The following is a 13,620-nucleotide window of genomic DNA, read 5'->3' on the forward strand; positions in this document are numbered from 1 at the left end:
AACGGTCTGCCCTTTCCCTTTTACTCTACTCCTACTAGCGCTGCCCTCCACATTCATTGACCACGATAGTCTTTTGAGCTCCCGGTGCTTCTTTGAATCTCCCTTATTTTTTTGTTTATGCCCCTCCTCAATTGCTGTGAACAAGGCCATGAACTGCTCCTCATACCCATCACATTCCAGCCCTACTATTTTCTGTATTTCTTTCACCTTATGAAAAACCCAATCCGAGACATTCGGTTGATAAGGGAGGCAGAAGTTCAACGGAGTGGGTTCCTCCATTCTGTTTATCTGGTTTCCTTGGAATTCTCCATCCAGAGTGAAATCTTCCAACCCCATATAACCACCATCATTAGTAGGGGAGAGTATCGGACGGTCCGGACCGGCAAAACCGACCGGACCGGCAGTTTCGGTCCGGACCGAACCGAACCGGTAGAATGTCCGGTCGGTTTCGGTCCTATTTTCTCTGGACCGACAGGTTTCGGTTCGGTCCCGGTTCAGGGGGGTTTTGCCCCGGACCGGACCGAACCGAACCGAATGAATATTAATATATTTTATTATTTATATAATAATTATAATTATATATAATTATTTATAATTTTTATAATTGTATATAATTATTTATAATTGTATATAATCTATAATTATTTATAATTTTTATCTTACCTAATAGGCTAATATTTATCATACTAATTATTAATATATATAATTTTATACTAATACAATAATACTAATATAATAATATTTATACTAACTTACTAAGACTAAGACTAAATCACTAACCGTCTATATTAATAAATGACTACTAGTTATTAGTATTACATGATATTTACATCTAGTTATTAGTTATAATTTATAAACTTATAATAAATAAGTTAATAAATATTACTAATTTACTATATATTAATAGACTAATAGTATTACTATATTAGTATAATAGTCTATTAGTAATTTAGTATATAGTAAATTACTAATATATATAATAGTAATTATAGTATACTATTAGTTATATATTAAATTAATATATTTAAGTTATTATCTATTAGTACTAGTGTAACTACTAACTAGTGTTATTACATATTAATATTATTAGTTACTAGTTATTACATCTAGACTATCTAGTTATTAGACTATAGTAAATAAGTTAATAAATATTACTAATTTACTATATACTAAATTACTAATAGACTAATAGTATTAGTATAATAGTAAATTACTATTACTAAGTTAGTAAATTTCAAAAACAAAAAAAAACTCTCTAAGTTAGTAATAACTAATAATTAACTAAATTAACAATTAACTAGTGATTTTTTTAATGATTTAATTAAATAATACACATTAAATAGTTTACCTAATTTTATTTTTACTAACTTAAATATATTTTTACCAACTTATTAATTTTTTTTTATTGTTTAGAATTAGATTTTAGAAGAAGTTATATGGGTTGGGTGAAACGGCGCCGTTTCACGCAACCCATATATTTTTTTCTGAAATTATGTGCTGAAACGGCGCCGTTTCAGCACATAATTTCCCTTTCCCCCCCCCTCCCCCCCGATTCCCTCCACTCCTCCTTCAGTCTTCACTCTTCACTTTCTCTCTCAACTCTCAGTCGACGCTCACTTGATTCTACAGATCCTAGCCCCGTGCCGTGCGCATCCCCTCCAAGCCGTAACCCATTGCCGACGCTGTGCCGTTGCCCACTTGCCCCTCCGTCGCATCTCAAACGAGGTGCCTCTCTCTCTCTCTCTCTCTCTCTCTCTCTCTCTCTATTATTTTTATATCTTACCTATTAGTTATTATTTTTGTTAATTTGCTTGATAGTTGTGGATATTAGGCTTGTTTGTGTGCTGGATAGTTGTGGATTTTAGAGCATTGGCGACTTGTGCCCATTTCTGGAAAACAGATGGGTTCGCTCGAGCCTCGCGTACTTGCCGCTCGAGCGAACCCAGGCAGAGTGGAGCGCTCGACGCTCGCTCGACTTTCAGCTCGAGCGAACTCAGGCAGAGTTGAGCGCTCGACTCTCGCTCGACATTCTGCTCGAGCGAAATCAGGCAGAGTTGAGCGCTCGACTCTCGCTCGACATTCCGCTCGAGCGAACTCAGGCAGAGTTGAGCGCTCGACTCTCGCTCGACATTCCGCTCGAGCGAACTCAGGCAGAGTTGAGCGCTCGACTCTCGCTCGACATTCCGCTCGAGCGAACTGAAAAATCTTATTTTTTTTATAAAATTATTATTATAAAAATAAATTTATATTATCATTTTGATGAATCAAATGGCTAATCCAATGTGGGATTATGGATAGAAAGGTCTTATATTTATGGAAAACTTGTACTTTTCATCAATTTTTGAAGATGGCTTTGATGAAGCCAATGTGGATGCCTGGATGGATATTAGGGTTGTTTGTGTGTTGGATAGTGGTGGATATTAGGGTTGTTTCCAGGCTACGAACAGCCAATTGTTCTAGAAAAACTTATTACACTAATTGTTGGTTGTTTATTTTTCTAGATGGATTCGTCAACTTCAACCAATGAGGTGCAAGAGTCAATACAAAGCCCTGGTATGCCTCCGCCCCCACCCCCACCCCCACCCAATGTAAGTGATAAATCTAACATTGGTGGGTCACAAAGTGGTAGAGTTAGGTCAATGGTTTGGGATCACTTTACAAGAATATCAAAAGGGGATCCCACTAAACCTAGGGCTGCATGTAATTACTGTGGTGCTTCGTATGCGTGTGATACAAAGATCAATGGTACAAAGTCTATGAAGCATCACATTGAGAAGCAATGTAAGAAAGGTCCATTTAAGAATACGGATAAGTCCCAGACGACTCTAGGTTGGAAAATGGAGGGAGGTAGTGGTGGTGGGGGACTTGTGCCCATTTCATTTAGTGTTGAGGCTTGCCGACAAGCCTTGACAGAGATGATTATTGTTGATGAGTTGCCATTTAGGTTTGTTGAAGGGGAGGGTTTTAGAAAGTTTATGCTTGTGGTTTGCCCTAAGTGGGTAGGGATTCCATCCCGTTGGACGATTGCGAAGGATTGTTTTAATTTGTTTATCAGTGAAAAAATAAAATTAAAAAGTGCTCTTCGAGGGCAACGAATTTCCCTCACCACGGATACATGGACATCCGTGCAAAATCTTAATTATATGTGTCTGACAGCACATTTTATTGATGATGACTGGAAGCTACATAAGAGGATTCTTTCCTTTTCTTTGGTTGAAAATCACAAGGGTGATACACTTGGTAAGGGCATAGAGTTGTGTTTGCATGATTGGGGGCGACCGAAAATACTTGCTATCACTCTTGATAATGCAAGTTCCAATAATGGGGCCATTTCTTATTTGAAAAAAAAAACCAAGTATAGGAGGGATACGGTCTTGGAACATGAATTCTTGCATGTTCGATGTTGTGCACACATTCTAAATTTAATTGTGCGTGAGGGATTGAAAGAGTATGAGGAGTCTATTGCGAAGGTGAGGGGTGTTGTGAAGTATGTTAAATCCTCCCCTCAAAGGTGGGATACATTTAAGAAGTGTGTGGCATTGGAAGAGATTAAATGCAAAAGTCATGTTTGCCTAGATGTACCAACTAGGTGGAACTCCACCTATCTTATGTTGGAGAGGGCTGGGAAATTTAGAAAAGCTTTTGATCGGTTGGAGGAAGAAGATATGTGCTTTTTAAGTAGTATTGGAGATGATGATGATGACGATGATGAAGGTGATGTGGTAACTAGAAGAAAGTCAAAGAAGTTAGGGCCTCCCAATGCATCCGATTGGGATAAGGTACGGTTGTTTGAGAAGTTTCTTGCATTATTTCATGATGCAACTTTACGCTTCTCGGGGGGTGAGTATGTAACTTGCAATACATTTTTTTCGGAGTTGGTGAATATTAAAAATGCCATTAACATAGAGTGTGAAGAAGGAAGTCCCGTGGTGGGATTAATGGCCTCAAATATGAAGAGAAAGTTTGAAAAGTATTGGGAGAATATGGATAATCAGAATATGCTGTTGTACGTTGGGATTGTTCTTGATCCTCGTTACAAGATGCGATATCTTGACTTTGGGTTGAGAAAAATGTATGCATATGATCAATCAAAAATCATTGATATGAGTTGGAAGGTGAAAAATGCATTTATCCGCATGTATGAGGCATACATCCAAAATGAAGAAGGGAGTTCTCCTCAACGCACAAGTTCCCCACGTGAAGATGCGAGTCCTTCCACAACTCAGTCTACGAATAGACATGCTGCATTGATGGCCCAATTTAAGCAAGAGTTACAGTCAGAAGACTCTTTGGAAAGCAGGTCAGAGGTTGATAGATATCTAGCTGAAAAATGTGAGGATGAAGGTGATAATTTTGACCTACTAAATTGGTGGAAGGTGAATTCAGTTAGATATCGCATACTTTCAAAGGTTGCACGTGATGTACTTGCAATACCGGTATCTACTGTGGCCTCTGAATCTACATTCAGCACTGCAGGTCGTGTACTTGACCCTTTCCGAAGTAGTTTAAATCCGATGATGGTTGAGGCTCTCATATGTGCACAAAATTGGCTCCGTTCTTCCTCTACTCCAATAAGCCTTAGGACTTTAATGGATGAAGTGGAGGAATTTGAGAAGCAGATAGATATGGGTATGTAATCAATTAACTTTGATTTATTTTGTGGTATATTTTGTTTTATCTTCTATATTATTTTAACTTTATTTCATTTGTTTTGTATTAAATTTTTATGGATTGAAGGAGAACTTGTTGGGGAATTGGCTTATTCTGCAGAAGGATCAAATGAAATGGCTACCGAGTCTTAACCCAATGTTGATGTAATCATGTAAGACATGAATTCTGTTTAAAATCTATATTTATTTTTCCCAATTTTATTTCTTTCTAGATGTGATTTGTTTGTAAAATCTGCTTCTCTATTATATTTGGACTTTAATACTTGAAAAATTCACAAGTTAAACTCAATAAACATCTTGTTTTATAGTGATTCTGTACATATCAAGGCCTTGTGTCATTAATCCTCTCCTAAAACCATCTTATCTAGGCCTTGTGTCATTAATTGCTGCACTTTGAAGAAGTGCATGGTAAAAAGACTCAGTTACAGCTTGTGTAAAAGGCTAACTAAAGGTTGATTTATTTTATGTTCACCAATATCATCTTGTTTTGTACCAACTCAAATGCTGCACCAACTGAGTTGATTTATTTTATAACAGACTAACCTAATGTTTAAAGGTTGATTTTTATTATGTTCACCAATAGGTTAACGCCTTGGTTTTTTACTTTTTTATCTGCAGATCTGTGAATCGTGATCTCAACCTTGATGGAGAAATTGATCGTGAGGAATTTGCTAATAGTCAGGGACTGATTAAACAATTACCTAATTGTATAATTTGTATTTTGTTTTGATGTAATTATGTTAACTTTTAGATGCTACTGTTGGTCTTTTTTTTATTTTTTACGTAATTTATGCTAGTGTTAGTCTGTTATAGTGCACTGTGCATCAGTGCTTTTGATGTAAATTATTAAATATAACTTCTAATCTTTGATAGTTCTTTTTTTTAAGACTTTTTAATTTTTAGTTTTTAAATATGCTTGCAGGTTTGAATTTTTTAAATATGCTTGCAGATTGCTTGGGAATGGATTTTTATTTTTCTGGCCTTTTAGAATGCAGATTGTAATAATTTGATGTACCATGTATCATGTATGTAAAGTAAGATACATGAAAATCGATTTTTGCTATATTTTTCTCTTGTTAGAAGAGCTTTCTTTCCTTTTTTAGATATATGATAAATATTAAATAGTATATACTATAATTGATTGATCTTTAAATTGTTTAGAACGTATATAGAAATTTTTCTTCATTTGGTAGTAAAATATTTTATTCAAATTTATTGTATATAGATAATTTTTTTTAATGGTTATTTTTATTTTTCTTTCTAAGTATTTTTTTGGTATTTTGGGCTTCAAATTAGATAAATTATTAGTGGATTTTAACTGTTGGGCCGAAATTGATGTAAGAAAAAAATTGGGCCATTGGCCCATTTGGAGTCCGGTCGGACCGATTGGACCGACCGGACCGGACCGTCCCGAATGGGACCGGACCGCCCGGTTCCATTGAGATTCGGTCCGGTCCAGGGTAGGGAATCCCTGGACCGAATAGGTCCGGTCCGGTCCATCAAACCCCCCGGAACCGGACCGGACCGGACCGATCTCCCCCCTAATCATTAGGAACCTCAGAAACCCTCTCCCCCTCCAACTCCTCCCCCTCCGAATCACTCTCTGGAAGGATTGAGAGTTCCATCCCATCTACCCCGTTGACTCCAGCATTATCCGGCTTCATCTGGCCACCACAGAGAGGGAAAACAAATTCTCCAGTCCCCGGAGAAGAGACGCTCAAAATCGGCCTAGGGTGCTGTGCACCCATGGCCATCGGCACCTTGTCGGAATCTCCCCCTTCCCCGGTCGGCACCTTCTGTAGAGTCACTGTTGGCAAATCAGTCGCCGGCGAGCATAACACTATCTCGGGCGTTGTTGAACTCGCGTAAATGGGGACCGGGTCACCGGGTGAGCCAACAGGGCTCAAGACACAAGTGGGCTGGGTCGGCCCAGGCCCAGGTCCTGAATCCCTATCGCACGGCCCCAATTCCACTTCACCTTCAGCCAGAACCAACTTCCCCTTCCCTTTAAAATCCTTTTTCATCCCGACAAAAGCACGCAGCTCTTCCATCTCCCTCTGCACTTTTCTCAACTGCCCCTGCAAATCCAACAGACGCCTACTACTCACCCACATCTCCTGCCCAACCTTAGGCCCTCCATGTCCTGACCCCCGTACAGCTTGAGTGGCTCGAAACGCACCCCCGCCCCCTCCACTGGTCTCGCCGCCATAAAAGTCTCTACGTAATTACAGTTTGAATTTCTATACGCCTTATTCCCATCAACTTTAACTACCGGCTCCCTCAACTGAGACATCTCCTCTGCCATCTCCTTTAAACTTTTCCAGCCCCGTCCCGCTGAACCTTCTGGAAAACAGAGTAGAGAAACTCTTCCCTCACGTCCATATCCTGAGCTTGATTATTGCTGAATAGGGTATCATCAAAATAATAAAGGCCATCGATCATCCTAGCACTGCCAATCGTCGCCCTCGAGCTCTGGTCCTGAAATTCATAGTGAGACTCAAAGAATATGATACGACAGTTGGAATCACGGGATAATCTACTATCAGACAGAAGATTGCAAGTAAGTTTAGGAACATGAAGGACATTTTAATTCTATTTTCCTGAAAATTCTAATTGAACCTGTTCCTGCAATGGATGAAAAACTCCCAGCTGCAATCCTAACCTTTTTATTACCTGGACAAGGATTAATAAGATTGAAACAATTGAGATATACTGGTCATATGGCCGGATGCACCTGAATCAATAATCCATGGTGCAAAGGCTAAAGAACCAGAATAGGCACTCGACATATTACCTGTATGTGCCAAGGAACCTATAGAAGTACCAGATATTGGATTGGATTTCAGCAATTGAAGAAGTTGATCCATCTGCTCTGAACTTAGAACATTGGTCTGGGCTTCATTTTCTTTAGGAATCGTTTGGTTGTTTCCAGGTCCAGGTTTGCTGCTCTGGCCAAGGAACCTATAGAAGTACAGATATTGGATTGGATTTCAGCAATTGAAGAAGTTGATCCATCTGCTCTGAACTTAGAACATTGATCTGGGCTTCATTTGCTTTAGGGATCGCTTGGTTGTTTCCAGGTCCAGGTTTGCTGCTCTTCCAATTTTCTGGTTTTCCATGTAGTTTCCAGCAGGTTTCTCATGTATGGCGTGACTTATTACAATAGTCACACCATACTCGAGATTGTTGATTGGGATATGACATCTGTACAGAGGCATTAGCAGCAGCCAAAATAGTAGGATTAGCAGCAACCAAAGCCGAGTTCTCCACTGTTCCATCAGCCCCTTTTTTCTTTAGCATAACATTCCGACGACAATCTTCACGTCTCACTTCAGAAAATACCTCTCTGATTGGAGGCAGATGTTGTCTACCAAGAATCCTCCCCCTGACTTCATCAAACTCATCATTGAGTCCAGCCAAGAATTGAAAAATTCTTGCATTTTCCACCATCTTCTTGTTGTAGTTGCAATCATCAAGGCTCTTCCAATCATAATCATTGAATAGATCCAAGTCCTGCCACTGTCCCTTAAGGACATTAAAATACTTAGTCACACTGTCTTCCCCTTGTTGGTTCTTGCCAATTTTTTGCTGCAATTCATAAATCTGAGAATAATTTCCAAGGTCAGAATACATCTGACTAACATTATCCCAGAGTTCTTTTGCAATAGGATAGCACATGTAATTAGCGCTTATATCTTCATCCATTGCATTCACAAGCCAAGCCATAATCATAGAATTTTCAGCATCCCATATAGCATATGACAGGTCTGCTTTGTCAGTGGCCTTGGTTTCACCAGTAAGGTACCCAATCTTACCTCTTCTGCGGATATACATTTGAACTGACTGAGACCATCTCAAGAAGTTGGCTTCATTGAGGCGGATATTTGTGATTTGGACTGAATGGGATTCGGTATGTGCTACTTTGGTTTCAGTTTTGGTGTTGACCACAGGTTCAGGTCTGGCCATGGGGGAAGTTTCGGAAATTTCAGACATAATGGAGGCTGGACAGGGTTAAGGCAATAAGGCCTAGGTTTAGAGGCTATGACCGCCGAAAGGAAAAGCAAACCAGGCTCTTGATACCATCTAGAAGTGAAGAGGAATTGGAATTGTACTTCTTATTATTTTAAAATAAGGTACAATCCATATGTCTTATAGACTACAAGGATAAGCTAAAAGGAAAGAATAACAAAGGGACAGAATGAAAATTACTAACAAATCTCCTAGAATATCTCCTAGAATATATCCTAGAATATCTCCTAAGAATATTTACATAATTACAGAAATTTCTCCTATAATCCAGGGAGAGTTGACTGGATAAATTTGGAAACTTTCCAACAATTGTTGTTGTCATTTTTCTGCTGATCTAGGTATTTGCTGACAATATGAGAATGCCATGTAGACTTGTAAAAGGTACTCATTACACTGGTGTTGAGGATGATGCTGTCAACATAATAAAGTTGGAAGATGAAAGGTTATGACTCCTGCCTTCGTTTTCTGTTCATTATTAATGGTAGACTTCTATTTTAGAGTTGTGGTTTTTGTAACTGAGGGAATCAGCTTATTTGAGTTTGTGTATGTTAGTTTTGCTTTAGTGTTCAAAGTAATTATTCCAAGCTTTTTCCACATCTGTAAGTTGCTTTGCTTATTATAATCTGTGTCGATATAGGGAGGCTGTATTGCAAATACTTCGGAATGTGGCACCAACGTGTGGGCCCTCAAGCACCTCACTATACCTTGAAAGTGCAAATTCCTTGAAAGGCAACTTTCATCCAAATCCATTAGTATTTAGCTTATATTCTTAACTCCATCTATATCAAGAGATTGTTTTGGAAATTCCTCTTGAAACTGAATAAACGTATAGTGAGCGTATGTTAGGGACATGATAAATACCTCTTCTCCATGGTTAACCATACCAGTGTTATAAAGGAAACCCACTCCAGACAATTCATTTGACTCTGGGAAAGTTTGTCCTGAGAGGGACATGCTTGGGGAGAATTTATCTCAACTTCTTTTTAGTGCTCTATATTTTTCTTCACCAGGTTACGGTCCTTGGCTAATCAGATGTCAGTGGCGAGATAGATGTCCAATTCATACTGAAATTTTCCAGATCTTGACCTCCCGCTTCTGCTCTCTTTGTAGAAGTCAACATTTGGAGAATTATCAAATAACTTTTTTTTCAGTGTATCAATCTTTTTGTACAACTTTTATCTGAGTGCTCAAATCGTTCTTTTTATTTCCTCTGTTATGATTATACTGTCTCATGGTTCATCCTCTGTCTCTGTGGCTCTTTTTTTTATTTTGTTTTCGATTTTGTCTTCTCAAAGAAACCAAACCTCAATAACCTGACCAAATTTCAAAATTCATATATGTTGCATGGTTTGTTCTCTCTTATATGCATTACACAATCTCTTCATGAGATGCATGCAAGGGATGTGAGTGCATTTTGCCGAGGGCCTGTGCACCCCTAGGAATGTGTGGTGATTAAAAAGGATTGCGTGCGCATTTCAAGATTTTGCTATTAAATTTTCATAACTTATTTTTCCTTATACACGGATCTAATGTATATTTTTCTGCTTTCAGTGAGTTTTTGGTTGATCTAATGGGAGCTCCTGGAGCACTTATACCAGCTGATATTCTAAGTGTGAAGGAAACTACGTTTAAGCCTTATAATCTGAAAATAAACAGAATCCCATCTATGCATTCTTCTAATGACATTGGAGTTTCATACTCAAGACCAAAGCCTTTACTTGGTGAAGGCAGCAGTCAAAATGCTGCATTGGAAAGTAGCTCACCTCTGGATATAAGGTCCAGTTCTGAAAATGCAGAGTCCATGCCTCCATTCCCAGGTAAAAGCGGTGATACAACTGTTGGTTCATCTGGCACATCCGACTGGTGGACTCCCAATCAGTCAGATCATCTTTCCTCGTCAGCAATTGGCACCTCTCTGTATAAAGGAAGTCGTGTTGACCAAGTAGTTGGTGATAGTGCGAGGATGAACCTCAGTGTAGTTCCATGTAATCAAACTAGCCCTGAAGACTCAAAAAACCTTTTTTCTGATTGCAATCCATTCCTGATAAAAGGAACTGGCAAAACTTTTTTGCTTAACAAACCTGCAGAGAATAAAGTTGCTGAGCCTCAGAGACCAAGAAATAACCATGTCTCTGATCAACCCCCTGTACCGTTGATGTGGAAAAATCAATATGCTTGCAATGAAGTCCCTAGGCAAAAGGAGTATGATTATACAGACGGCCTGTTTCCAAGAATTAATCATGAACCTAATGACTATAATCTGTCATCTTTAGCTTCCACTAGTTCTACGTCCGGAAAGATCTATGATGGTTTCAAATCATCTGGTAATTCAAACATATCCAGTGGAGGCAATGATACAGCAAATTCCATCAGTGTCACCAGTTCATTGTTGGAAGGTAGCATGGGTCAGTTTAACAGGTTGCCTTCGGTTAAGGGCCTGCATGCTAATTCAAAGGGAGAGCACCTGAGGAGCAGGGAGGAATCTCAAAGTGACATAGTGGATGTGATTAAACAGCATGAAGATAAAGAAGTTAATTTCCATGATCATCGAAAGTGGGTGCACGATAGGGTTTGGGGCAACGATTTGAAATTAAAGGATCCAGAAAGAGTTAGGTCGTTTGTTGATTCCAGTGCAAGTAGGGTTGATGAAATATTGGACGATGTGAATGTAGGAAAATGTGAGATTCTTTGGGAAGATCTGGTTATTTATGAAAGGATTGGACTAGGTAATGCATATGGCTTGTTGGATGTTTTTGTTAGATTTGCCAATCTTGGTGGTGCATATGGCGTTTTTTTTTTGTTTCATTTGCATATGTGCATGCGTGCAAGCACGTGTTTTTATAATTGTATATATTAATAGTATTCATGTGTATATCTATGTAGAGTAATGCTAGATACAGTCTTAGGGTGTGCAAACGCTATGCAGTCCCTTTAGAAAAAGTGGGATCCACTATGAAAAAGTTGACTTTTTCATGTGGGTCCTAGGTGTGCCCCACCTTTTTCCAAAGGGGCTACACAGGGCTTGCACGCTCTAGGACTTTACAAATCATTTTCCATCTATGTATGATGGTATGTGTATGTTTGTATATGTATTACTCACAATAGTGTATTGCCTGTGGTCTTTGGACCAAATGACATTTGCACCCCCTGCAAAACAATGAATGGAGGTGCAGTTTGGTTTGTTGTGTGTATCTATCCGAAAATAAGAAATAAAAAAGTAATAGCATATTAATTATATGTGGGGAATTAATTTCCTTCAAGAGGCCGAGTACCTTTCCCACTCTCTCTCTACCGCTCTTTTCCCCTTTTTTCTTTTTGCTATAATAGAAGGGTAAATACCTTTGGAGATTTGAATGGTACATCTTCCTGTGGTAGCTCTGTACTAATATTATGCTTAACAAAGAAACTACTGGGAGGAGGGGTTGTTTATGAATACTTGCATATTGTTTGCAGGATGTATGGGGCATTTTATTCATTTTTTCTTGTGGATAGGTTCATATGGAGAGGTTTATCGTGCTGATTTGAATGGCACAGTGAGTTCTACAATTCCTTCCTGTAGTAAATACTTATGCTAAGACTGATCATGTTTACCTATTTGCTCTTTTGCTTTAAATCAGAAGAATCAAATCTTGTCACCTTTTTGTTGTCCACACCGTATAATTTCTTCTATCTTGAAGATGGCTTTTGTTATTCATGAATACCACTCCACTTGGATTCAAATGTTTAACTTATGCCTTTTTTCTTTCAATAGATCCCTTGTACTAATTTGACGACAGAGTTCTTATTTAAAAAAGTAAATTTTTTTTTGATAGGTCTTATTTAAAAAAGTAAATGATACAGGAAATAATATATATTGCATGTTTGTTGCCATCATTAATTGGAAAACACTAGATGGGCCATTGCACAGGACCATGGTTGACAAACTATATGATGAATCACGATATACTGTCACTATCAAACAGTTTTTATTATCTTAATTATGTATTATGTGTAATGTGGACGATTCTCTTTCTTTGTTGTCATCTCTGCATAATGTTGTTTTGCTTTTACTACCAATGCCTGGTATGGTAATTTAACATATCAACATTGAAATAGAAGCTTTTTGGTAGATGCAATTAAGAAAACTGATTATCTAATTTTCTTCTGGTAAATTTTGAATTGCAGGAGGTTGTTGTGAAGAAGTTCTTAGACCAGGATTTCTCAGGTGTTGCTATGGCTGAGTTCAGAAGTGAAGTAAGTAATAAATTAGCATTCTGTATATGCATGTGATAGTGCTCTTTCAATTTAAGGGAGAAAGTAAAAATAAAACAAAATCAGAGCCTTGCATTTAAACTTTAAAGACTTCTCAATGGTTCAACTCAACTATTGCCCATAAAATTGCCTGAGATGGTGAAATACTGTTGTGATAAAAAAATGTAGCTTGAACCATATTCTTGGCTGTAAAGTTTCTTCTGTAGCAATGAAATATTTAGTTTGTCTTTGGGTGCTTTTATTCTGTATCTATTTGGAATAACGTACTTGAAAACTATAACAATGTTTGGCTGATTAGAACAGGCTTTTCTTGTCCAAGGGTTGTTGTTTGAGTTCAATAAAAAAAAGCACGCTTTCCAATTTTCCAATGTATGTCTTTGTTTCCTGTTCCTGTAGGGGTGGTTAATTGGCTTGAAAAACTTCAGAGATCCTTCTTAAAGAGGAAGAATTGGTGATGATCTTAAATTTAAATTAGTGAGGTGGTTGAGTATATGTAACCCAATAAATTGAGGTGGTTTAGGGTCAGAAATTTGATTCTGTTTAATTGACCATTATTGGGTAAATGGCTATTTCTTATGAAGATTGTGATAGATGCCAAGTATGGAAGTTTGGGATGTGGATTTGGTTTCCTCTTTTTTTTTTTTCTTTGTTTTTTTTTTTGCTTCTTCTT

At 38.1% G+C, this 13,620-nt stretch overlaps 1 protein-coding gene and 1 long non-coding RNA gene across 7 annotated transcripts in view; both read left to right on the forward strand.

Moving 5' to 3' along the window:
* Positions 1-13,620, forward strand: part of LOC122316775 (serine/threonine-protein kinase EDR1-like) — a 30,503-nt gene that overhangs the window by 12,086 nt on the left and 4,797 nt on the right. For 4 of the 6 annotated variants that reach the window (XM_043133550.1, XM_043133551.1, XM_043133554.1 and 1 more), the window contains exons 3-6: positions 9,038-9,141; positions 10,251-11,425; positions 12,153-12,232; positions 12,864-12,932. In XM_043133550.1, the coding sequence (XP_042989484.1) occupies positions 9,038-9,141; positions 10,251-11,425; positions 12,153-12,232; positions 12,864-12,932 (1,428 nt within the window). The remainder of the gene's footprint in view (positions 1-9,037; positions 9,142-10,250; positions 11,426-12,152; positions 12,233-12,863; positions 12,933-13,620) is intronic. The other 2 variants (XM_043133552.1, XM_043133553.1) reach the window with 1 other exon arrangement.
* Positions 4,641-5,581, forward strand: LOC122316776. The gene is made up of 2 exons (XR_006244302.1): positions 4,641-4,822; positions 5,289-5,581. It is a non-coding gene; the product is annotated as an uncharacterized LOC122316776 (long non-coding RNA).

The sequence above is a fragment of the Carya illinoinensis genome, chromosome 7 (genome assembly GCF_018687715.1).
Source record: "Carya illinoinensis cultivar Pawnee chromosome 7, C.illinoinensisPawnee_v1, whole genome shotgun sequence".
In the NCBI taxonomy this organism is placed as follows: Eukaryota; Viridiplantae; Streptophyta; class Magnoliopsida; order Fagales; family Juglandaceae; genus Carya; species Carya illinoinensis.